At 56.7% G+C, this 24,715-nt stretch overlaps 3 protein-coding genes across 6 annotated transcripts; 2 read left to right on the plus strand and 1 right to left on the minus strand.

Annotated features, from left to right (window-relative positions):
- The first annotated feature begins 185 nt into the window (after positions 1-185).
- On the plus strand, positions 186-2,121 carry CCR10 (C-C motif chemokine receptor 10). Its single transcript, XM_037033554.1, has 2 exons — positions 186-210; positions 980-2,121. The coding sequence occupies exons 1-2, from the start codon at positions 187-189 to the stop codon at positions 2,045-2,047; spliced, it is 1,092 nt and encodes a 363-aa protein (XP_036889449.1). The 5' UTR covers position 186; the 3' UTR covers positions 2,048-2,121.
- A 2,040-nt stretch (positions 2,122-4,161) lies between these two features.
- On the plus strand, positions 4,162-12,702 carry PLEKHH3 (pleckstrin homology, MyTH4 and FERM domain containing H3). 3 transcript variants are annotated; one of them, XM_037033162.1, is made up of 13 exons: positions 4,162-4,781; positions 6,733-6,788; positions 7,145-7,224; positions 7,313-7,504; positions 7,590-7,747; positions 7,860-7,980; positions 8,790-9,096; positions 9,697-9,904; positions 10,122-10,258; positions 10,539-10,671; positions 10,873-11,331; positions 11,635-11,826; positions 12,326-12,702. In XM_037033162.1, exons 1-13 carry the CDS (start codon positions 4,620-4,622, stop codon positions 12,500-12,502), a joined length of 2,382 nt encoding a protein of 793 aa, XP_036889057.1. In that variant the 5' UTR covers positions 4,162-4,619; the 3' UTR covers positions 12,503-12,702. The 3 variants fall into 3 exon arrangements, with proteins under 3 accessions (XP_036889057.1, XP_036889054.1, XP_036889055.1); XM_037033159.1 differs by lacking the exon at positions 4,162-4,781 and adding an exon at positions 4,791-5,345; XM_037033160.1 differs by lacking the exon at positions 4,162-4,781 and adding an exon at positions 4,793-5,345 and having other exon boundaries at positions 10,122-10,249.
- Positions 12,703-13,605: 903 nt separating this feature from the next.
- TUBG2 (tubulin gamma 2) lies at positions 13,606-18,268 on the minus strand. 2 transcript variants are annotated; one of them, XM_037033172.1, is made up of 11 exons: positions 17,989-18,037; positions 17,582-17,694; positions 17,230-17,397; positions 16,849-16,917; positions 16,412-16,491; positions 15,860-15,986; positions 15,155-15,241; positions 14,889-15,038; positions 14,375-14,527; positions 14,130-14,291; positions 13,606-14,005 (listed from the first exon to the last, which is right to left on the minus strand). In XM_037033172.1, exons 1-11 carry the CDS (start codon positions 18,035-18,037, stop codon positions 13,808-13,810), a joined length of 1,356 nt encoding a protein of 451 aa, XP_036889067.1. In that variant the 3' UTR covers positions 13,606-13,807. The 2 variants fall into 2 exon arrangements, with proteins under 2 accessions (XP_036889067.1, XP_036889068.1); XM_037033173.1 differs by lacking the exon at positions 16,412-16,491 and having other exon boundaries at positions 13,913-14,005; positions 17,989-18,268.
- Positions 18,269-24,715: the final 6,447 nt, after the last annotated feature.

Below are 24,715 nucleotides of genomic sequence, written 5' to 3' on the forward strand. Positions count from 1 at the left end.
AAGCCATTCTCTTTCTACTGAAATAGATTGTTTTGGGGGGGTGGAGTGGTGAAGCTAGGTAGAGAGGGCCCACAGACCCTAGTACCCACCGCTCTCTTGGCCCCTCTCCCCGCCCCTTCCTTCCTGTCCCACTAGTTTTAACTTCTCTCCCCAGTGGCTACACCTCAGAAACCTGTGCAGCCGGAGATGGAGACTGAGCCCGCAGAACAGGTGGGACTGGGGCCAGGCAGGGAGGGAGGGATTGCAGAGAGGGAGGGAAAGGGAAAGGGATGGGGTCCCACATCGGGCAACAGGCCTCTGGGGCGTTGTGATCTACCCAGGACGCCTGGAGCCATTTGGGGTCAGGAGCCCTCCAGAAAAATGGGGCTGGTGAATGGGAGGGTGGGGTTGGGGGACGGGGCTGGAGCTGAAGGGAAGGGTGAGCAGAAAGCAGAGGTCTCAGGTGCTAACAGAAAACCAGAGCCCCAACTCTTGAGAGCCGCTCACCCTGAGCGGTACAGTGCACCTGTACTGGAGGTGGACGTGGCAGGTGGGGAGGGGACCAGGCCAGTTGAGGCAAAGCCTGCACGTGTACGTTCTTCCAGGAGAGGGCGCTGCAAGCAGAACGGAAGCTCCAAGACTTATTAACAATACAAACCCTTGGCCTATGAAGAGCACAGATGCTTCACATCCATTATCTTCCTATTTCAAACAATCCTTATTTCAAACAGCCCTGCCGGGTGGGCTGGGCAGGATTTCTAACCTCTACATTACATATTGGGCAACTGAGATCCAGAAAGGGCAGGTGGCTTCCCCAAGGTTACCCAGAAAGCTGGATGCAGAGGCAGGAGGGGTGCAAGGGAAGCCAAGGCCTGTTGCAGGTGTGCTGGGGGGTTGGAAACGTTCGCGCCTCCTCCCTGCTTAGAAGGGTGGTGGGAAGGGGAGGGGAGTGGGAAGAGAAGGATTCATAAAGTCTCTCCTCTCATGTTGCCCTCCCCAGGTCTCCCCGGGTCCCTATTCCGGGTACAGTGAAGACGCATACTCGCCCGGGCCGTTTCCAGAGGTTTGCCACAAGGCGGATGTCCAGGCCTTCAGTCGAGCTTTCCAATCCAGTGTCTCCCTGACGGTGGCTGCCCTGGGTCTGGCCGGCAATGGCCTGGTCCTAGCCACCCACCTGGCAGCCCGACGTGCTACTCGCTCACCCACGTCCGCCCACCTGCTCCAGCTGGCCCTGGCCGACCTCCTGCTGGTCCTGACCCTTCCCTTTGCTGCAGCGGGGGTTCTGCAGGGCTGGAGTCTGGGAAGTGTCACCTGCCGTGCCATCTCTGGCCTCTACTCGGCCTCCTTCCACGCAGGCTTCCTCTTTCTGGCCTGTATTAGCGCTGACCGCTATGTGGCCATTACTCGAGCCCTCCCAGCTGGACCTAGGCCCTCCGGACCAGGCCGAGCACACTTGGTCTCAGCCATCGTGTGGCTGCTGTCGCTGCTCCTGGCATTGCCTGCTCTCTTTTTCAGCCAGGACGGGCAGCGGGAAGGCCAGAGGCGGTGCCGTCTCATCTTCCCCGAAGGCCTCACTCAGACGGTGAAAGGGGCGAGTGCGGTGGCGCAAGTGGTCGTGGGCTTCGCGCTGCCGCTGGGGGTCATGGCGGCCTGCTATGCGCTCCTGGGCCGCACGCTGCTGGCCGCCAGGGGGCCAGAGCGCCGGCGCGCGCTGCTCGTCGTGGTGGCCCTGGTGGTGGCCTTCGTGGTGCTGCAGCTTCCTTACAGTCTTGCCCTGCTATTGGATACAGTGGACCTACTGGCCGCGCGGGAGCGGAGTTGCCCCGCCAGTAAGCGCAAGGATCTGGCACTACTGGTGACCGGGGGCTTGGCTCTCGCCCGCTGCAGCCTCAACCCCGTGCTCTACGCTTTTCTGGGCCTGCGCTTCCGCCAGGACCTGCGGAGGCTGCTCCGCGTCGGGAGCTGCAGCTCAGTGCCTCATCCCCGCGGCTGCTGCCCCCGTCGGCCCCGCCTTTCTTCCTGCTCGGCTCCCACTGAGACCCACAGTGTTTCCTTGTGGGACAACTAAGGCCACGAATCAAGAGGAGGGTGCAAGCCGAGGAAATGAATCTGGGAAGGCAGTGGGAAGGGGGAGTAGGTGGAGGTACGCTGAAAAAGAGGTAGAGCCTTACACTAATTGCTTATGTACTTTGCCACATTAAATTGATAACATGGAAATGAGATACAGCCCAACAACTGTTACTATTTTTGAGCCACTGACTTGGAAGTGATTTGTAGCAGGGCAGAGCCATGGGTTTCCCCTCCGCCCCGCCCCCACCTCCACCTCCAGAGCGCTGGGCTCTGAGTGGAAGGTGATGAGAGCCTGAGTGGGGGTGGGGGGCTGCTGAGCCTGCTAAAGCCCCAGGCACCGCCCCCCCGCCCCCCTTCACCGCTCTCTGCCGACAGAGGTGAGGTGGGAAAGCTGGCAGGCGAGGAGGGGCGGGGGTTCCTCTTGAAATAGCTAAGGAAGAGCTTTCTAACAAGCGGAGTGCTATCCAGTAATGGCTGCCTTAGTAAGTACCACGTTCGTCACCTCTGGAATGTTCAGGCTGAGTCTGTAGGGACTGTGTGTGCCTGTGTGCGGTGCGGGGACAGGGACGAGGCAGGAGATTCCCGTTTTGAGTGGGCTTTTGGATTAGATTACTACTTTATAGTCTCTGCTAAGCTTCTGTGGTGGAAAAGAAAAAATAAATAAAAAGTTGAGTCGGAGTTTTTTCACCTTGGAAAAAAACCAAGGATAGATTTCCAATGTGCAAATTTCCAAAGAGTCATTATCATGGGCGTGGTGGTGGAGGTGACTGCTGCTCTCAGTCTTCCCCGGGAAGGGGTCAAAGGAAACGCACCGAGCCTGCCGGAAAGAGAGAGGTTAGACTTTGGGAAGAACTTCCCTGCAACAAGGTCCTGGGATCCAGACAGGGAAGAGAGTGTATCGCTGTGGTGTCTCCATGCCCAGGAAACCTTGGTGCAGGCCACTCTCATCTGGGGCCTGGGGCAGGGCAGATGGTCTATAGAGACAGTCGCATTGAATCCTGGTCTTTGTTTCACACAATCACGACAGGCAGGATGGTGTCCACGTGCGACAACTCTCGCAGTTTAACATCCGGCCAGCAAAGCTGTCGGACCACTCCAGCCAGCAGTCTGGGGACCTGGGGCAAGAAGGGCGTGGCGTGGCGGGGAGATCTCCAGGGAGGCGCTGGCTTGACGTCCCCGCCCTGTCCTGCTCAGCTCAGCTCGGAGGAGCCTTCTATCCCAGAGCCTCTGGCGGCAGAGATGGAAGCGCGGCATCTAAGGGCCGTGAACTTCGGAATCGGAATGCGCGCAGATGGCACCGATCCTCAAAATGCCCCACGCACGGACCACTGGGGGTCAACCTGGAACCCTCCACCGGCCGACCGAGGAAATCGTCGCTGAGTCAGCAACGCACGCGCGCGCCCGCTGCAGCCCGGGTCCCCCGCCCCGTCCGCGGCCCCGCCCCGGGTTAACCCCTTTCTGCACAGAACCGCAGGAGGTCCACCCTGAGAGGCCTCCACTCTATCCGAGGACAGCAGAATTGCCTGGAACCCCAAGTCACTCTCCCTACTGGAGTTCAGTGAGCTGTGCGCTCTAAATTAGGTTTCTTCGCTTCGAAAAGGAGGTGACTCATGCCGAGGACCTGGACTTCATCCCGGGGCGGAGAGCCACCTCCAGAGCTGTGCCTGGCGCAGGTAGTCTCAGGGGCGCTGGGACCTGACGCAGGGGTTCAGAGGACAGCAATCGGGGCCTGCCTCTAGGCCCTCTGCCCTTCGTCCTCCAAAGCCTCTTTTTTCAAAAGGGTTTTTAATCTGTAGGTTGGTGCGCCAAGAGTTAAAACGAGAGCTTGAAGGCGGGCTTCCGTGACGTCACTAGCACTCCGCGTCCGATCTCAGAGACGGGGGCGTGACTAACAGCGCACCGCTCTCTCCCTCCCCATTTCCTAGCTCCTCCCCGCTGTCACCAAGCCAGAGGCACATGATGCCACCCGCCGCCGTTTCAGTAGTTTGATTGGTGGCCGCGCCCGGCGCCAGGCACAGGGATTGGGCAAAGGAGGCTGTGACGAAAATTGGACCCTGCCCAAAAGAAGGGAGGGGAGAGAGAAGGGAGGGGCCAGAGGGGAGGGGATTTGGGAGGCGGGGTCCCGGCGCGGTGCTCGCGCCCCTAGCGCGCCAGTCCCGGGGCTGCAGGGAGCGCAGAGCGCGCGGCCCGGGCCCCGGCCACCGGACGTTCTACCGGACACGACCCTCCCTGAAGCCTGGACAGCTGCCCACCTTGGATACTGCCCCACACAGGGCTGGACACTACAACGGACACTACTTCCCAGCTCCGGACATTGCTCCCTCCTCCCCCCTGGGCCCTGGACGATTTTCCCCCTCCCCCTTCGGGGGCCCAGACACTGAGCCCCCGCAGGCTCTAGCTACCAACCCCTGCACCCCGGCTGCAGACACTGCCTCCTCCCAGTCCCCTTCTCTCTTCCCCTCCACCCGCCCCGTCTTTCACCCGTCTGAGTCGGAGCCTCGCCAGCTTCTCCGACCCCCTGCAGCTTGGCCCCGGCTGCCCAAGCCCCCATCCCCCGGCTGCTTGTCCGGATGCCTCTCCCCGGGGGATTGTGGTGGCTCCTCTGCTGCCGTCGAGGCTTTACTCTTCTGCACCGGGACTACGGGGACGGCGAACTTAGCGGGGACGGGGACGAGGACGAGGACGAGGAGACCTTTGAGCTACGGACCCCGAGTCCAGCGGGCGGCGGGAGGGTAAGTCCCGGGGGTTTGGAGCCTTGTCTCAGTCCCTCTCACTACCACCGGCCGTCACGCCTGATCCCGCTCCAGGCTCCAGCCAAACGCAGTGCTCTTGGCAGGCTGGGGAGGTGGGAGAGGTTTTTGCCTGGGGCCCCCGGGAGCTCAAGAAGCAGCCCTACTTGGATGTGCCTGGGGGCCTCGCGCCGCACGCTGGGCGCTGTCCACCTGCTGGGGGCCCGGAGGCAGGGAGGTGTCACGCGTGGCCCGACCTGGCTCTGCCTCACCCTTCCCCGCCGGGCCCGCGTCCCATCCCATCTCCTTCCGCCTCCGCCAGAGCCGAGGAATGTGGTGAGGCCGGCTGGGCGGCTCGGACGCCTGGGTCCGCTCCATTCCCAGGTCGAGAGCGCTGAGCGCTGGGGCCAGATGCGGGAGTTCCCGCCTCAGAGACCTGGGCAAGGGGGAGAAGGCATCCTCACATTGGGGTCCGTGGCGGGGACCCCATGGAGAGGGCTTTGGGAGCCACAACTCTTGGAGGACTCCTCGTCGTTACCCTCAGGACAGAGCTCTCGGCCCTCCCTGGTGAGCCTCCTGGGAAGTCCCGGAGGGGACGATGAGGGATACTGTCTCCCCGCTTTTGTCCAATCTCCTCCTGGGGAAACTGAGGTACCATTGGTGTGGGAGGCCTCCATCCCCTGACGTCCCCTCTCTGATTCCGGGGCAGACCGGGCAACCAGATTTCCCAGGTTTGTGACCTGGGTCAGGCTCCCATCCCCCGCTCAGGGGTCCCCAGCAGGCCTGGTGGCTCCGTGCCCGGGTAGGGCGGGCTGTGCCGCCGGGGCCGGCGCCAGCACCTGGCGGAGGCGGAGGGCGGATAAATATAGAGGGGGGGGGGCAGGGAGGGAAGCAGGGGACTGCGACTAGGGGAGTTGGTCTAAGAGTGGTCAGCACCTGCCCTCCGCGGCGGTGTGGCCAGGAACCCCTTTCAGATCCTCTAGAAAACAGGTGGGTCTTCCCCTCGGGAATGCACAGGACGCAGGCGTCCTCGGGCTTCCAGGCTGGGCAGGGTCAGCTCTGTGAACCGGGCCACTGCCTCCCTCGTGCTCCACCTCCACCCCCCTCCCGGGAGCTTGGGGACAGGTGTCCCTGGCCCCCTTCCCCCACCTCCCCCTGCTGGCTTCAGCAGTCTGCCCGAAATGAGACGATGGCACAGTTCCTGCCTGACCTGGCTCCTGGACGGGTCTGTGGCCTTTCTCAGACCCCAGCGCACAGCTGAAGTTCCAGGGCAAAGAGGGAGGGGCAAAACCCCTACAACATCTCCCCCTGAGAGTGTGTGCCATTCCTCCGCGGGGCCAGCCCTTCCCGAGCCCCAGCAAAGGCGCAGGGACTCTGTTGACAGAGCCTCAGGGGTGTCCGTGGGAGACGGGATGCAAAAGAAGCTCTTGAGAAAGCCCTGTGCCAAAGGGATTCCTCTCCCTTTCATTCATCTCTGTGCTCACCTCCTGCCTGCCTATCAGGCAAAGAAGGGAAAATAAAGGGGGGAGGGGGGCTACTTTGAATCTGCCAGGACGCGAAGGGACTTCATCCACCTCTCCCTTTCCAAAGATCGGGATGCTAAGGCCCAAAGACTGAAGAGGACTTACGAAGTTCCTCTTCTGCTTCCCTGGGGAGTTGGTGCTGGAGCTGGTACTAGAGCCCCGGCCTCCTGACTCCCTGCCCAGTGCTCCTTCCACCCTCGCGAACCCCTTACTGCATCTTCGCAGGGTGAGGAAAGGTCACAGACCAGGCTTCTTAGCTCTGGCATTTCCGTAGAGACTGATGGGAGGGGCCAGTCCAGGGTTGCAGCTCACTCCGTCACCTTCGCCGCCCCACTAATGATTCCTCAATCCCCTGAGCAGCGCTGACCTGGGGGCAGAGGCCACGGGCATCCCTGGAGGAGGGCTCTCTGACCCTGAACTTGTTTCCCCAGGGCCCACTGGATGTGACGCTGACTCAACCTGGGAGGAGTGGGCCCATCTCAGACAGGTGAGCTCCTCCTCTGCGTCCCATGGTCTGGAGACCCCAGGCCGTTTCGGGACCCCCATCCTTGCCGCCTTCCCTCTTGCGATTGTGCAATAAGGGAGAGTCCTTACGCCGGACGCTGTGGTTTGGCTAGGGTCCCGAGGGGGCGGTCCAGCTGGGGGCGCCAGGAGGAAGAGGGGGGGTCCAGGCTATTTTTGGTTCGAGGTCAGACCGGCCCAGCAGTTCCCACAGCCTGGGGGAAGGGTGCCTAGCCCAGGAGCAGGCACCCCTCGAAGTCTGGGGAACCCCTGTTGAGGAGCCCCCTGGAGGCGGGTGCAGGACCCTCAGTATCGCCCAACACTTCCTCCCCTCTGGCCCAGGCTGCAGAGCTGGGAGGAGACCCAGAGCCTCATCCCGGAGAAAGGGCTGCTGGAGGAGGACTCGGATGTCGTCGTGAAAGGTGAGGACCCATCTTACGCACTTTGGATGTCCCCCAGTCCCAAGCCTTCAGGGAGTTATGTCTTCGCCTGGTGATCCTTTCTCGCCAGGTTGGCTGTACCGCGAGACCCGCGAGCGAGGGGCGCGGCCCTGGTTGCCCCCGCGCCGGGCCTGGTTCGTGCTCAGCCGGGATTCCCTGGACCAGTTCAGCAGCAGCGGGAAGGGGGCACGGCGCCTCTGGAGCCTGGTTCTCACCAGCCTGTGCTCTGTGACCGGCCCGGAGCGCAAGCCCAAGGAGACCGGTGAGACCTTGTGGGGACTCCCCTACCTCCTTGTGCAGTAGCCTCAGCCGGCTCTGATTGCCCTGCCGGCCTCTCTTCCCGCCAGGTCTGTGGTCGGTAACCGTGTCTGGCCGGAAGCACAGTGTAAGGCTCTGCTCCCCCCGTCAGGCTGAAGCAGAGCGCTGGGGGGTGGCGCTGCGCAAAGTGATCGCTTCCAAGGCCCCGCTGGAGACCCCCACCCAGCTGCTGCTCAGGGACATTCAGGTACTCGAGAGGGGACTCCATGGAGGAAGAGGAGGGTTGTGGATCCAGTAGCTTTCTGCCTTCGCGGGGAGCCCCCTTCTCCATCACCCTGACTCTTTGCCCTGGCCTCCAGGAGAGTTGCGAGGACCCGGAGGCCGTGGCCCTCATTTACCGACGAAACCCAATTCTGAGGCACACCAGTGGAGTCTTGTATGCCCCGCTCCTGCCCCTGCCCTATGGAGTCAGCGCCCCAGGTGAGTGGCCGGAGCCCTTGATTGGGGGACCTGAATGCCTCCCCCCAGAGAGACCTAGCAGTCCTCAGGGCACCTACCCAGCCCCTCACTTTTTAAAGGGTGAATCTGAAACCAGAAGCTGACCAGACTGGTACCGAGGGTGGTGAGATAAAGAGCCAACACGCGCGCGCGCGCACACACACACACACACACACACACACATACACAAAGTTCCCGTGACCTTTTCTGACTACTGGTGTCCTCCATGAGTTTCTACCCTGTCTCCTATTTGTTTATTATACTCTTAAGACCATGCCGTACCACTGCTAGAAGCGGTGGAAAAGCCACCTTCGTTGGGATAATGTGCTGGCCTCATCCAGCTGTATTTCTTCCCAGGTGGGTTTAGGGACTGGCCCAGGCCCCACAGCTAGAGGATTAAGGGGAGCTGACAGAAGAACCCAGGTTTTCTGACTCCAAGTCCAGCCTGTGTTCTGACCTGTAGTGATGGCTCTCTGGCTCTCTGGCTCTCTGTCCCCAGTTACAGAGTCTGGGTTTGAACCTCTGTCCTTCAGTCTGTCCCTCTACCTTACTGACTGGAAGTGCAGCTTTAGCAGATGGGGAGGGGGGGAGTCCTGGGAGGCAAGGGTGAGAGTTTGGCCTTGTGGGGTCCACTACTTTCCCTTCACTCTTCCTGTCGTTCGTACTCTTCCCTCCTTGCCTCCCCCTGTCCCCTTATACTCCCTCTGATCTCCCCTCGTTCGTGCCTTCCTCCCAGGGCCCAGTTCCATGTCCCCTCTCCAAACCGTCCCTCCGCCCCCACCCTCCCGCAGGTCCTGGCTACGCACCCTTGCGCGAGGAGGCGGTACGGCTGTTCCTGGCGCTACAGGCCCTGGAGGGGGCGCGGCGCCCCGGGCCCCTGATGCAGGGTGTACTTCAGACCTGCCGGGACCTGCCCGCGCTTCGTGACGAACTCTTCCTGCAGCTGGCTAAGCAGACCTCGGGCCCCGCGGGGCCCCCCGGGTTCCCCGATACCCAAGACCCCGCAGCCCTCCGGTACTGGCAGCTCCTCACCTGCATGAGCTGCACCTTCCGGCCTGGGGGAGCTGTACGAGGTCACCTCCTGGGACATCTGGAGAGGTGAGAGGGCTGGGGTGGGGCGAGGCCTTGGCACACTACCAAGGGAGCTATGGGGCTGGGAGAGAATGATGGGCCTTTGGAAAGGGGTTGGTGGGTGGAGAACTGAGACCCGGAGAAGGAAAGGGACTTGCCCAAGGTCAGGGCCCCTGCTAATATGTACAATGCCATTGTAGGAATCACAGGATCATGTCTCACTTGCCCGCGGAGGAGTTATAAAAAGGCGCCCCCTTTGAGCAGAGGAATGATCAAAAGGGTGCTTCTCCCCGAGGCTGATGCAGACCAGCGTCAGGGGTTTTAGGTTGGAAAGCGGCAGGCGGCTAGATTTTGGGTTTCAACTCGAAGGAGGACCTTGGAGACTTTGGGGATTAGGAGGGGCAGGTCGCAGAGGTAGGGGCAGATGGGTTAGATTCTTTTCTAGCGTTAGAAAGTAATTCACCTCCAGGCAGAGCTCCAGAGGTCGATTCGGAAGAGCGTGTCTCTGCCGTAAAGTTGGAGGGGAGGGAGTGGACGAGATGAAATAAACTAGGAAATAAGAATGTGAGAGGCGGGGGGAGGGGAAAAGCCCTCCGAGCACTGATCTGCGCGTTCGCCCTAACCCAGGACCGAGCGGGCGCTCCCGGATTCGGAACTGGCGGAATACGCGCGCTTCATCCGCAGAGCGCTGGGCCGGACGCGTGGCCGAGAGCTCGTACCCTCGCTGGCGGAGATTTCCGCGCTGAGCCGACGGCAAGAGCTGTGGTGTACCGTGCACTGTCCGGGGGCCGGTGCCTGCCCCGTGGCCATAGACTCCCACACCACGGCGGCGGAGGTAGGGCCAGAGAAAGACCCCTGAAACGGTACCCCTGTCCTCACAGCTTCCCATGCCCGGCTCCCCTGGTACACGGACCCGAGGTTCACCCGGGCCTGAGAGTCGTCGTGTGGGCGAAGGGAGTGTGTGGCAGGACTAGGAGAGCTGAAAGACCCCTCCAGTTGGGTCAGCCCCTCCGTAAATCCTGACTCTCCCCGCACCGCCGTTCCCCCTCCAGGTTGCTCGAGAGCTGGTGGGGCGGCTGGGCTTGGCTCGAAGCCGAAACGCCTTCGCGCTGTACGAGCAGCAAGGGGCCCAGGAGCGAGCCCTGGCTGGGGGGACTCTCGTGGCCGACGTGCTCACCAGGTTTGAGAAGTAAATGTCCATCCCCAGCCCTGCTGTCCAGTAGCCCATCTTCCTCAGCTTCGGTCAGCCCCTAAGCAAACATTTATGAGCGCTCGCCGCTTGCTGGTTAGTGACGTCGCTGGTTCCGAGAGGGACTCCCGCCCACCAGTGATTTGCAGCGGAGCTCCCAGGCTCATCCCGGCGGTCCCCAGAGCCCTGGCCCCGCCCCCAACATCGGGCCCCTTTCCGCCCCAGCCCTGGGGGATGGGGGCTACCCCTGAGTCGCTTAGCACTGGGTTCTCGAATGCAGGTTGGCGACGGAGGAAGATGGGCTGGAGGACTCGCCCGACCCCGGTTGGAGACTGTGCCTGCGCCTTCACGGACCCCTGCACCCCGAGGGGCTGTCCCCAGACGGTCACGAGCTGCCTTTCCTCTTCGAGCAGGTGAGGATCTCTAGCATTCACGCCCCACATACCCAAAAGACTCCCGAGCCTGAATTCCCTCGCTGGGCCATCGTTTTTCGGCGCTGTGGCAACCCCGTGGGAGGCTTTACTGGAAACCGGACTTAAGATGCCTCGCCCCGAGGTGTTTTCACGGCCGCACAGGCGCCGCTGCCTCGCTGACTCCCGGCGCCTCTCCCGCAGGCTCACGCTCTGCTGCTGCGCGGCCGTCCTCCCCCGCCCGACGACATGCTGCGCGCCCTGGCGGCGCTGCGCCTGCAGAGTCTGCACCGAGACTTCTCCCCGCGGGCGCCCGTGCCGCGCCTGGACCGTTTGCTGCCGCCTCCTGCCCCGCCGCGTGAAGACCCTACCCGCCCGATCTCCAGGCCTCCCCCGTCTGCCGCCCTGCTGGCCAGGGCGCTCTGGAGTGCGGGCCTGGCCAAGAGGCCAGCGGAGCGGGTCCAGCGCGCCGGGGCGGGCAGCGCGGTGGGCAGCGCGGCCCGGGAGGGAGGAGGTGGCGCCGGCATGGCGGCTGCTGTGCTGGGCGGCTGGAAGCGGCTACGGGGCATGGGCCGAGCTGAGGCCATGGCTGCCTACCTGACTCTGGCGGCGCAGTGTCCAGGGTTCGGCGCTGCTCGGTATGAAGTACTGGAGCTGAGCACGGTGAGGGGGAAAAGGGCGAAGGGGACTCTGGTGGCCCAAGCCCTACACCTTTGCCCCAGAGCCAGAGGCCCCCACTCAGGGAGTCAACTCGTTCCCTACATGCACCACAGCCGCCCATCTCAGACCCCAGGGGTCACCGGCCCTTGGGTTCTCCCGGCTCGAGCCCTAGAGCCCCCTTCACACATGCACTGTGGGTCATGGGGTGGGGGGACTGGGAAACGATTGCTCTCAGCCCTCTCCTCCTGCCTAAAATGATGCTGCAGGGTCCCCCTTTGCACCCTGACTCTGCCTGTTTGTCCCCAGGAGGCTGGTGGGGGTGCTCCACAGAAGCTGTTCCTGGGTCTGGGGGCCAAGGCGATGTCCCTCTCCCGACCCGGGGAGACCGAGCCCATCCACAGTGTCAGCTACGGTCATGTGGCCGCCTGCCAGCTGATGGGCCCCCACACCCTGGCGCTGAGGGTGGGAGAGAGCCAGCTCCTCCTGCAGAGTCCCCAGGTGAGTGGGAAGAGGAGTGTGGAAGGAAGAAGGGAGGGAAAATGCTGCTAAGAAACATTTATTAAGCACCGAGCTCAGGCATGGTGCAGCTCGCTCTAGGCACTGGTGGTGGGACAGTGATGGTGGAAGAGCTTGAGGATTTTAATGCTACAACAGGAAGTGCAGTGTGACAGGAGGTGGCTGCAGCATTGGGTGGGATGGTCAGAAAAGTACACGCAAAGAAGGTGATATTTAAACTGGCCGTGGGCAGCTCTGGGGGAACAGCATGCCAGTTAGAGGGAACGGCAAATGCAAGGGCCCTGAGATGAGAATAAACTTCGCTTACTGGAGAAGCACAAATAAGGAAGTGTGGCTGGCGCATTGTAAGTGAGGGAGTGATGTTGAGAAAGGAAAAGTTGTCGGGGCAGCTCAGGTCAGGCCTTGGTAGGGAGCCTGGGTAGGGGGTGAGGCAGGAGAGCCCTGTGGCCCCTGGTGCATCCTGACCTCTGCCCTCCCTTAGGTGGAAGAGATCATGCAGCTGGTGAATGCTTACTTGGCTCACCCCTCCCCTGAGAGGCCCTGCAGCAGTGCTGCTCCTCCCTGCCAAGACCTGCCAGACACCTCCTCTCCCAGCCAGCGCCGGGGTCTGGCCGAGCCCCAGGGACAGTCTGGCTGTTTGGGGCAGCTGCAGAAATGAGCCTGCCAAGAGGTCACGACCTCCCTCCCGTCTCCGTCGTCTCTGGCCTGGACCTGGACTGCTCTGAGATTGGAGGGAACTATGGACCCTTTTAGCCCTGCAGGGACAGGGCACACCCCATACCCAAGGGCTGCAATGGGTGCAGACAATTTTCTAGTTTGTTTCTTAATTTATTTGTAGAAGGAAAGCAAAAAAAAAAATTCTTATTTACACAAACCCTTCCTGTGGGAGCGTTGTCAGTGGGACAAGTTGGAGCCCCATAGGTCAGAGCTCCACCCCTGGGACGCCCACACTCCGGGTTTTCACCAGCGCTGAAGGGAGTCTGGACACCACAGGGCCCCACCCTTCTTGACTGAATGGATTTAACCTCCTCCTGGCCAGTGTGCTGCCACTGGGTGGTGAGTGGGGTAGAAAAGAGGGCAGCTGTGGAGGCTGCAATTCCTTACCCTCTCTCCCCCACTGAGTGGGAGAGAGGTGGCCTCCTGGTGTCCCTGAGGCCAGAGGCCAGTGAGTCGTCAGGACTACCACTACCCAGTTCCTACTCTGGTGTCTAGCTTGTAGGGCCCCTCTTTGGTGTGCCTGTCTACTGCTTTGGGTCTGAAATGGAGAGAAGCCTGGGACAGGATTAGACCCAGAAACTTCTCTGGCATGGATAAAGGGCTTGTCAGGATCACGTCAGCCCTGCTCCCGGGTTCTGTTCCTGCTTTATCAGGTTGGATTGGATGGGGTGGAATTCCTGAAGATCTATACCCTTAGGCACTGGGATTCCAGAGCCCTGGCTTTCCTGACCTGCTCAGAATGCTGGTCCTTCAGTATTCCTCAAACCTCGCTGGTGAGTAGAGGAGGCTGGGGCCATATTGATCTACCCTGGGGCATGGACTTAGGCCTGGAGGATACAGCAGACCTCAGTAATCAATCCTCTGTAGCCTTGACAGTAGAGCTACCTCCAGGAAAACAGCCTCGTTGTAGGCACAGGGGTGTCAACAGAAACAGTGGACACACTAAAACCTGGACTAAGTGGCCATCCTACCACCCCATGCCTGGGCACTGGGAAGGAACTTGAAGGGCCCTTATCCTCCCCATAGTCACAGACCAAGCCCTGATTATATTCACAATCAAGCTTTATTATCTTATTAGAGGTAAACAGGCACATCAAGGGTTAGGGCATGGAAGGGAGGGAGCACGGGTAGCTCCTGAGCGGCCGATGCACCTGAAAGAGTTGCTGGTGAGGGGAGTTCGGGTCAGAGAAACCAATTGGCATGATGGGAACAAAGCTCATGGTCCAGGGGGAGAAGTGGGAGGAGGTCACTGCTCCTGGGTGCCCCAGGAGATGTAGTCGGGCCTCGTGGCTGCGTGGTACTCGTCAATGAGCTCCTGCACAACCTCCCTGGACCTGTCCAGTTCATCAAAGTTCTCCTTGAAGATGTCCTCCTTGCGGAATTGCTCCAGGAAGGCCTCCCGCTTCCGCAGCTTGTCGTACTGCTGGCAGGAACTTTCAAAGAGCTGAAAGAGAAACGTCCATGATGGGAGCCGGTGCAGGATAGGGGGCATTGGAACAGACTTGGGGAGAATGATGAAGGGGCAAGTGGCACAGAGCGGCCAGAGAAGACCAGGGGACTAGTCTCACCGAGGAGATGCTGGTGTGGTTGGCCATCATGAGCCCGCTGACCCGGTGGGCAGAGGGCAGGTAGGGAGACTTCCTGGACAGGGCCACCTGGATGCTGGCTGGGCCCCAGGGGATGAAGTTGGCCAACTTCCGTTCCCGGATCCTCTGCAGGCTCTTGTGGACCTGGGGAGGGCACAGGGGTGGTGGTGGTCGCCTCTCCTCTACCCCTGCAGGTTCCAGGGGTGGAACGAAGGGGCCTCACCTACCTGAGTGGGGTCCACCTCGCCCTGGATGATGTTGAGGATGGCGATGTAGCAGTGGTTGGTCTGGCGATCCCGGCCCGTGGACACCATCACGTTCTTGGGCTGCAGCAGCCGCCTCATGACATCCAGGACCGTGGTCTTCCTCACACTGGCCACCTGAGGGGACAGTGGGCCACAGGGACCAGGCCAGCACTCAGGGCACAGCCCACAGATGCATGCACAGAGAGAGCAGGCCACACGTGGCCCCCACCAGACTGGGGGCAGTATGGTCTCTTTGGGCCGTGTCTTTAGATTCAGGTCTACACTAAGCCTCTGCTGTGGGGTCGGGACTCTGAGCCGTGCTCAGCTCAGCAACCTCACGCCCCTGTGCAGGAGCATCAGTGGGTCCCATGATACAGCCCAGGCCCTGCTGGTCCCTGAGCACAGAGCCTGCTGGGCCAGCAGGGAGAAGAGAAAGGCCAGGGGGGCCTCCTGGGCCCAGGGGCACTTGGGCCTGGGACACTGAGGCCCCTCTTACCGACTGGTCTGTGGTGAGGGGGGTGTAACCAGTCATGAGGAAGTGGAGCCGTGGTGTGGGAATGAGGGAGGCGATGAGGCCGATGAGGTCGTTGTTCATGTAGCCAGGGTAGCGCAGGGTGGTGGTGCTGGCGGACATGATGGTGGACACCTGGGGACAGGGATGGCATGCTGTGGGTGGGCCTGGTTGGGGGGTGTTCCCTTCTGCAGGCAGCACTCCAGTAGGGTGGGGTTCCAGTCCCAAGCAGCCCAGGAGTGGGGGCTCACCAGCTGGTTGATCTGGGAGAAGGACGGGTTCTGGATGTGCAGGCGGTCCGTGGCGATCCGGTTCAGGGCTGTGTTGTCCAGGACCACCTGGGGGGACAGAAGAGGGTCACGGCACCTTTTTGAGGAGAAAGGGGGCAGAGAAAGAAGTTATTAGCTTAGCCCCCTTCTAAACTCCAAAACCAGGAATTCAGTGTGTTAATTTAAAAGTGTCTGGGGCATTATGAGACAGGTTTCTACCATACGGCACAGTAAATAAATGTTTGCCTATCCCCATGAGCCAGGCATGGTGTGTGGCTGCTCTGGAGATAACAAGGAAAGTAAACAGGCCTGGTCTTCCCCCTCACCAGGTCACCAGACTAGTGGCGGGAGCTTGACATTAAATATAAAACAACAGAAAAGGATAGTTATAGCCTGAAATATGCACAAAGGCATTTGACTTTGACTTGAGTGGTCAGGAAGGTTTATGCTAAGAAAGTGACCCTGGGGCTGAAAATTTAAGCATGAGCAGGCATTAATAGGCTACATGGAGACACATGAAGGACTGTAAGCAACTTGGCATCAGGTACTTATTTCATAATTTGGGGCACCAGGAATGGCTTTGTGGGTCCTCTTGTTTTCTCAGCTGGGGCTCAGGAAGGGCAGGTGTATGTGTCTGTCTGGTTTGGAGAGGGGACCCAAGTCCCCCACTCCCTCCTCTGGGCTCACCACGCAGTCTGCGTTCTGGGTCAGCCGCTTGAGCGTGAGCAGGGAGTTGTAGGGCTGGACCACCACGTCGCTCATCTCGTCCTGGTTGGGAAACACTGAGTACGTCTGCACCAGCTTCTTGGGGTACCTGGAAGTGCGGAAGAGGGGACGGGGAAGGTAGCACAGTGAACTGAAGGACTCCCATCACTGTTCATCTCTGTCTTCTCCAGGGATAACAGGGCCATTCCTTTCCAAGTGTCACCAAACTCGTACATCACAAAAGAGTTTGTATAAGAGGGCAGAGTGAGTCTTCCAAGCACAGGAGCCAAAAAGCAGAAGCCAAAAGCGTCAAACCCTGTAGGCCCCCTCCTCTCCCTAGGTAAACCCCCCAGGAATTACAGCTTCCAAGATGCTCCCTAGGTGGCCAGGCTCTGTTCCTTCCTCTGACTCAAAGGGCTAGTTGCAGGCCTTTCAGTCCAAGAGAAAAAAGTGACAAAAAAGAAAGAAAGAAAGAAAGAAAAGACATTACCCAGGGAGCTAGGGCTAACACCCTCTCCCCAAACATGGGCTTACCTGTCATTCAGTCGCTCGAGGAGGTAGGAGCCCAGGCCAGAACCTGTCCCCCCAGCGATGGAGTGACACAGCACAAAGCCCTGCACCGGAAGGGATGGAGAGACAGTCCCCCGGGATCTGGGGAGAGGCTCCAGGCTTGTGGCATTCCCCACTCCCAACACACTACGTCTCAGGCCCTCCTCTGTGTCCATCCAGGCTGAGGCTCCTTGGGAAGAATGACTCATATCTGAGAAGCTGATGCCATCCAGGCTAGGGTCTCCTTGAAGACAAGGACTGGACCTTATTTGCCTCAATATCTCACATCTGATGCTCAATAAATGAGGCCTAACTTGAATTGCCCCCCTCACTCCCCCCTGTTCAAGGCCACCTGCTGACCTTTCCCCAGCACTTGGCAGCTTCCTTGTTTTTTCCTTTCCTTCAGTGGGGTGGAACCTCACCTCTAGGCTGTCACTGCCATCTGCTTCTCGGTCTATGATGTCAAAAATATCTTCGTGGATTTTCTCACCCTGCATAGAGACACCGGGAGGGAGGATCAGGATGAAGGTTCTGGAGAGCATCTCCTTTCAGTACCAGTAACTCTACCCAGGGACATTGCTGCCAGCCTCAAGGAGAGCTGCAACTACTGCCCTCAACCCAGAAAAGCTGCTTTGCAAATGATTTGCAGTTTACATAAACCTCTCCCTGGCTGTCCCTCATGTTAGGGTATCCCTTTGTCTGCTGTTATTGTTAATCGGGTCTAGTTAGATTCCCAGGCTGCTTGTGCCTGCCTTACCTAGGGGAGAGGACATCAAGGGTCTCTGAGATGGCCACCTGAATACCTGGGAGAATCCACTGGCCCAGTTGTTGCCAGCTCCTCCTCCGTGCTCTGACAGGTAGATGTTCTCTGGGTTGTAGAGCTTGGCATAGGGCGAGTTGAGGATGGAGTGGATCACCCGGGGCTCCAGGTCCAGGAGCACAGCCCTGGGGATGTAGTGCTCATCGTCGGCCTGTCAACAGGGGTCCAGGAGGGTGCCCACTCAGCTAAGGCCAAGTCTACCATCCTCCCAACTCTGGCTGCTGCTTGCCCTCCCTCCTCCAGCCAGCCACCCTGGCCCCTCTGCCCAGACAGGGTTCCCAGTACCGGGACGTTGCCCTTCCCTTCAGGCCTCCTGGCCAAGTCGCTGGAAGCACCTGATAGAAAAAGACGTCCTTGCGGTCAGTGCCCTCCGTGGCGAATTCCTCCACGATGCCCTCGGGGCTGATACCATGCTCGGCACACAGCTGTTTCCAGAACTCGAACCCAACTAGGGGATGGGGAGAGATGCCTGGTTCTGCTAGAGTCATAAGGCCCCAGAAGCCCAGGGTTAGGTTCACAGGCTGTCACATTCAGGGGTTGGACCCAAGACGCCTGGTCTGGGAGCCGTGACAGCCTTGGGCTGGAGGCGCACGCAGCTCTGGGTTTGGGGCTCGTTCATTATGCGCAGTAAGGCAGGGGTCATGGGAGGAAAAGGGGAACTGGAGGATGCCAAGCGCTTGGGTAGGACCCGAAAGAGCAGAACCGGAGGAGACTGGAGGGCCCCCGCCGCACGCTCGCTCACTCTGGTTGCCGCACTGGCCCAGCTGCAGGGTGATGATCTCCCGGGGCATCGCTCTTCAGAAGCGGGAGTTCCAGCCCGGCCCGGCGGGAGTCACGGACGCAGACGACAGCCTAGCAGCTGGACGCGGAGGACGTGGAGAGCGCGCTCTCTCTTCGTCTTTTGACGTGGGCGCTCGGTCTGCGCGTGTGCAGTGCAGGTCTCCCCGCGGCCGGCGGGCCGGGATGCCCAGGTTGGGCATCATTTTCACCAAAACACTTGCAGCTGGAATTCAGCACAGGCGCAGAGTGAGGCCACGCCCTCTCCCTAAACCACCTAGCTCCGCGCCTGCGCGATGAGACTGGCTGGGGCAGCAGGGTTGCGACCCCGGGGCTGGGGAGGTGAGGGGAGGGGCGGGGACAGCGGCCCAGAGGTGTGGAGTCAGTCTCGCTGTGTAGGCAGGTGAGTGACTGCTCGATGGAGGGGCTGGAGTCAAACCAATTTTTTTCTTTTTAATTTTTTAATTAAATATTTCTAACACAAAATTTACCATTTTAATCATTTTTAAATGTATCATTCTATGGCAGAAAGTACATTCACATTATTCTGCAGCCCTCAGTACCATTCAAGTCCAGAACTTTGTCGTCTTTCCAAACTGAAACTCTGTTCCCACAAACAGTAACTCCCCATCACCATTCTACTGTCTCTGTGATTTTGAGTGCTCTTGGTGCTCGCATAGGTGGGATCCCACAGTGTTTGCCCTTTTGGGTCTGGCCTAATTCTCTCACCATGATGTCTTCAGGCTTACTCCATGTTGTAGCTAGTGTCCAATTTTTGCTCTTTTTTTAAGGATGTATAACATTCCATCGTGTGTGTGTATTTTATACATATATATATATATTTATATATATTCTCACATTTTGTGTTTACGCATTCATCTGTCAACAAACACTGGGGATGCTTCCACATATTAGCTATTAGGAATAATTCTGCTATGAACGTGGGTGTACAAATATCTGAGTCTCTGCTTTCAGTTCTTCTGGGTCTACACCCAGAATTAAAATTGCTGGGTCATGTGGTAATTTCATGTTTAATTTTTTGAGGAATTGCGATACCACTTTCCACGCTGCTGCACCACTTCACGTTGCCACCAGCAGTGCATTAAGGCCCCCCGTTTCTCCACATCCTTGCCAACAGCTTCCCTTTCTTTCTTTCTTAACAATAGCCATCCTAATGAGTGTAAAGTAGTATCTCATTTTGGTTTCTATTTTAATTTAAATGACAAAAAGCTCAAAACATACAAGCATGACTTTGTACTTTTACTATATAAAGTAAAAGTTTTGTTTTGAAATTATGTATCAATGGTATGAGAGTGTAATATTCTTTTATAACCTGCATTTTCCACCCAGCAGTAGAGTTTTGTAACTTAGCAATGTTGATATCTGTAGGCTTATTTCATTCTTTTTAACTGCTTTATAGTATTTCGTCGGATAAATAAAACCCATTAATTCTATTTCCACACAGGGGCGATTTGATTGTTTCCACATATTCCGTGCTACCTCGAAGGAGTACAGGATTTGTTCACTTGTGATCGGGAAGGAAGATATTTCTTCCTAGGTGGTTCTCATTTCCCTCCACCCACATCCACCCTTGGGTTGTCAGATCTTAATTTTTGTCAATACCACGGCTGCTCAATGAGGTCTTTTGGTTGTAATTTCCAGTTACAATCACAAGTGAAGTCGATTCTATTTTCTTTAGAATACAATATTCTAATGAATATTTTTGTTAGTGACCTTCAGAATTGCCTGTTCATGTCCTTTGCCCATTTTTATATTTATGCAGACAAAGTGATCTATCTTTCCCTTCTGTTCTGCCCTTGTTAAAGAAGCCTTCCCTCTCCCCCAATCATAAAGCTGAGTTTTCTGTGCCTTCCTCCCCCTATGTTGGTTTCACTCGGTCCCTGTAGGTCTTTAGTTCATTTGAACTTATTTGGAGGCCTTCTGTAAGACAGGGATCTCCTTTATCTTCTCCATATGGACTGCCAATTGTCACGGAACCAATTACTGAAGCGTCGTCTCTTCCACCTCCGCAACGTTCCAAGCCCCCGCCCCAATGTGGGCCGCCTCTGGCCCCTCTTCCGCTCGGCTGGGCTGTGCGTCCCTGTCTGGCTGCCTTTCTCCCGGGCCGCTGCAGAGGCGCTAAACCACCGCCGCCGAGAGTCACGCTCAGACGATGTTTTTTGTTTTCTTTTCCCTCTCTCTTTTTAAGAGAACTCGGCCGCCTTCTAGCGCGGGCCGCCAGGAATCCTCTGGGCTTCTTTAGAAGAGTCTGGCTTGCCCCACGCCCACCCCCTCCCCGGCCTCGGCTCAGTTCCCCTCCCCTCGCCCTATGCAGGCTTCCCGCTGGTTTCCTCCAGCCCGGCTGTCTGACGTTGCCGAGCAGCCGCCTGCAGGACGGGCTGCTTCGCCCTTTCAGGGAGGGTTTGGCTGCACCCTTTGAAGTTTGAGAGTGGGGCGCGCGCTCCACCGTTAGCCTTGCGGCACCCCTCCCCAGCCGGAGTCGCTCCTCCAGGGCTAGCTGCCCTCAGAGGCTGTGCCAGGCCCCTCTCTGAGTGTACCCAGGTGAAGAGGAAGGCTTCAGAGATGAGAGGCAACTTGCCAGGCCTCCCTCCTGGTGAGTGCGGGTCGGCTGTTTGCTTCCTGGAAAATAATAAGCTGGAAGCAGTTTGTGACCACTTGTGAAACACGAGAGTTTAATTCCAACCTTTTCTTAGGATGAATAACAGTGCGTTGCTTCTCTTCCTGTTTTCCCAGATGTGGGAAACGTCCTTCAAACCCCGTTTTATAGGCGAACAGGTCAGAACGTGTGGATTTCTCTGAGTTGGAGAAGTTGCAGAGTCAGTTTCCTTTAAGAAGCCATCTCTGACCAGGGAAAGGCGCCTCATACTGGAAACGGATGCTTGTGTACATGGGGAGAGCAGAATGTGAATGCTCCTGGTTATTAGCAGATGCACCTGTGTTTTCCATAAAATTCTGCTGAGAAATGACCAGTTCGTATCTGTTAATGCCAGGGGATCAGCACTCAGCCCTGTGCCAGAGTCATAGACAGCACTGGGTACATGCAAACTGTAGCCATGACTGTCACCAGATGCAGTAGGAACTGAGAGGTAGTTTGCCTGCTCTTGTGCAGGGTTAAAAGCAAAATGAGTGGTTGCTTTAAATAGATTTTTAAGTATTAAAACCTACCTATTTGTCATGATCCTACAGATTCGGTTTTCGATCTGACTTTATGGAGGTTGAGCAGAAGGCCCAGGTTCATGATCTTTCTAATGGGTTTCAGATCCAAGGTCTCAAGGTCATTACCCATGACTATTGGGCATTGAGTTTAATTTGCTTGGCTCCATAGTCTATGATAATGTACTGGGATGAGGCATCCTTTTGTCTGGGGCCTTGGTCTGGTCTAATGTAAGTGTAGCATTTGTAAACTAACAAGTTAGGTGAATGTCTTAGGCCTTTATTTGACGTTCCAGGTTGAAAAGACATTATTTTGGCTGCACCTTCATTTCTGGCTTTTCCTGGACACCTGACCTGCCGTTTTTTCAGGAGCTCGGGTACGTTGGGGAGGGAATGAGGCAGAGGGGTGAGGTGGGGAAAGGAGGGTGTGTCTCAGGGACTGGGAGGAAGAAAGCTAGTTAGAACAGCTTTAGATCTTGAGACTGGGATCCTATGGCTCCAGGGAGTTTAACTTTCAAAAGGAAGCCCAGGAAAGATTTAATGAAGGTGAAGAGCTGAAGCTCTTTCTTTAACTCCTAAGTTACCTTTACTTGAAGGTAGTTGTATGCTAAGTTCACACTTTGGTTGTGAAATAGAACACAATGGGGTATTTTGTTCTGTGTTCTTTTCTTTAAAAAAATTATTTGTTTATTTTTAGAGAGAGGGGAGGGAGAAAGGGAGAGAAACATCACTGTGTGGTTACCTCTTGCGCATCCCCCAACTGGGCATCTGGCCTGCAAACCAGGTGTGTGTCCTGACTGGGAATTGAACCAGCGACCCCTTGGTTTGCAGGCAGGCACTCAATCCACTGAGCCACACTAGCCAGGGCTGTGTTGTTTTCTTAAGGAGTAGGGAAAAAGGAAATAAGCGCAAGAGTAATTCTGTTTGTGGTCATTTGCTCATTCTTTCATTCATTCATTCCGCACCTTTTTGCTATGCAGAGTACAATAATGGGTGCTGCGGAAGTAGAGGTAACAGACCAAGTGCCCATGGCCTTGTGGAGAAGACACACAGCAAGGTTAGCACAGAATGCAGAGTAGAGAGCCTAACTTGAGGGTGGGAGCAGGGAGAGGCCAGAGAATTGGGAAGAGTTTTTGGAGGAGGTGGTGCCTGGCCTAGACTTGAGTGTCTAGTAGGAATTGACCAGGTGGGAAAAATGGACAAGGATACAAAGCAATAAGAAGAAAAACCAACACTCAGAAAAAGATGCATGAAGGGAATAAACAGTTTATGAGAGATAAAAACATATAAAAATATGGTCAGTCTTACTAGTAATCAGAAAAATACAAATTTAAAATAAAAACTTAGATAAGCAAATGTAAAGATTGATGACACCTCATACTGATGAGGACTCTCAGCAACAGGTGCTTTTATACCCTAGTTTTACAACGGTTGGTGGTCGTATAAATGGGTATATCCTGGAGGGTGAATTGGTGGCTCTCTTGATGTGTACAATGTATATAACCTTTGGCCCAGCCTGTCCACCCCAGGAATCGCTTGGGTCCCTGATGACATGAAATGCTGGGACATGTGCGCAAAGATACGTGTACAGGGGTGTGCGCCGCAGCAGCATTTCTGATGGTGGGAAACAAGCTAGATGTCCACGTGTCCACCAATAGGGGTGTGACTAAATCAACCTTCTATCCCTGTGAAGGAATACAAAGGGCCATTTGAAAGAAATACAAGGTGGGGCTCTCCTTGGCCTGGAAAAGTGGCCAACACCTGGTAGCTGAGAAAAATAAATTATAGAATAATATGCACGGGCTTATCCCTTATGACAAAATACAAATAAATGTATTTTTGAGTGTATGTGAGAAGAAATAAAGGGGTGTATGTGTGTGTGTGTGTGTGTATGTGTGTTCAAGGAGCTGATGGCACGGAAGAAGCAGCATGTGTACATGAATGCAGGCTGGATATGGAAGAAGGCACATTGAGTTTAGGCTGAACTGGGGAAGTCAGCAAGCACCAGACCTGGCCTTGCAGAATAGGAAGCTGCTGGAGAATCCTGAACAGGGCTGGGACAGCTTCAGGTTTGCATTTTAGGAAGATCCCTCTGGGATCACGGAGAACAGGGTGGCTTGAGTGGAGCAGGAGGCTGGGTGACCAGCCAGGTCTGAAACGAAGACGGCCCTGTGCAAGGATGGAGAGGAGGGGACAGATTCTAGAGACACTGAGTAGAGAGAGTCTACAGGAGATGAGATGACTGGACATGTAATAGGGGGAAGGGGGAGGAAAGAGTCAGAGCCCATTGGTGGAGCCATTCACTGAGACACGGGGGATTTAGAAGGAGCGTGTATGCACAAGTTGAGTGTGAGAAACCTGAGGGATATCCAGATGCATATAAGGGGCCAGTAATCAGCAGATACATAGGCCTAGAGCTAAGCAATGAGGTCTAGGTGGAGAGCCAGCCATACCCAAGTGGCAGTTAAAGCCATGGCCATGAATAAGGTCACCCAGGGAGAATAAACGCTGTGGGGTGGCCCTGTATTGGAAGAGGATTGGAAGAGAACCTAATGGAATACAATGCTTAAGAGGTAGAAAGGAAGATTGCATTGCAAAGAAAAATAGAGGAGCGAGCAGGGGAAAAAACCCAGAAGAAACACGAGTGCATACCAGTGAGGGTCATTGCTTACCCTCTTCTTTCCCGGCAGAGCCTGGATTTTGTTCTGCACCTCACCCTTCTTCCAGCAGAAAATCCGGGTTCATCCAAGCCGATTATGGGTATCATGGTTTCCCAGTCAGGAGCTTATTTAAGAGGGGACATACGATGCAATTCAGGTCAATGAAATGCGAAGAAAGTTTCCTGGGGGCTTCTGGAGAAGGTCTCCTTGCTGGTTAAAATGGACACGTGGGAGCAGACACACTCTTCTTGTTGCTCGTTGTCACTTTTGGATATGGCACCTCGAACTGCTACCCCCATCGTCTTTTAACGGCATTGAACATCAGGGAGGAAGCCTCCTGCTATGGGTGGTAGAGCAGAAAGACAGGGGACCCCTGGGTCCCTGATGAACTGCTGAGACATCAGATGAACCAGCCCTGGAGCTGCCCCATGTCTGGACCTCTTAAACTGTGGGATATATTTTTTTCTTACGGTTTAAGCCAGTGGTTTTCAACTGGTATGCCGCAGTACACTGGTGCACCGCAAGACTTAATAAAACATGCAATACCTGACGTTTTAATCAGGGGCACTGACCTATTTTCCTTTAAATTGTCAAGTAAAAACATAACAAAGCTTTGCACAGTGTCAGCATCGAGGCCAACGAGGTTTATCTGAGGAGCGACGATTGCTAATTGAAAGGGGAAAAAAATGACAACAGAAAACACCACAATAGCTGTTCGGTCTGAATGAATCAAATTTATAACTGTTTTTTTTTGTCAGATCGGCAAATAATATAGTATACTTTTTGGTGCGCTGCAGAATTTTAGTGATTAGTTAGGCGTGCCGTGAGATGAAAAGTGTTGAAAATCGCTGGTTTAAG

This window comes from Sturnira hondurensis, unplaced genomic scaffold (genome assembly GCF_014824575.4).
Source record: "Sturnira hondurensis isolate 20B ecotype Veracruz unplaced genomic scaffold, ASM1482457v3 Scaffold0021632, whole genome shotgun sequence".
NCBI classification, from domain to species: domain Eukaryota; kingdom Metazoa; phylum Chordata; class Mammalia; order Chiroptera; family Phyllostomidae; genus Sturnira; species Sturnira hondurensis.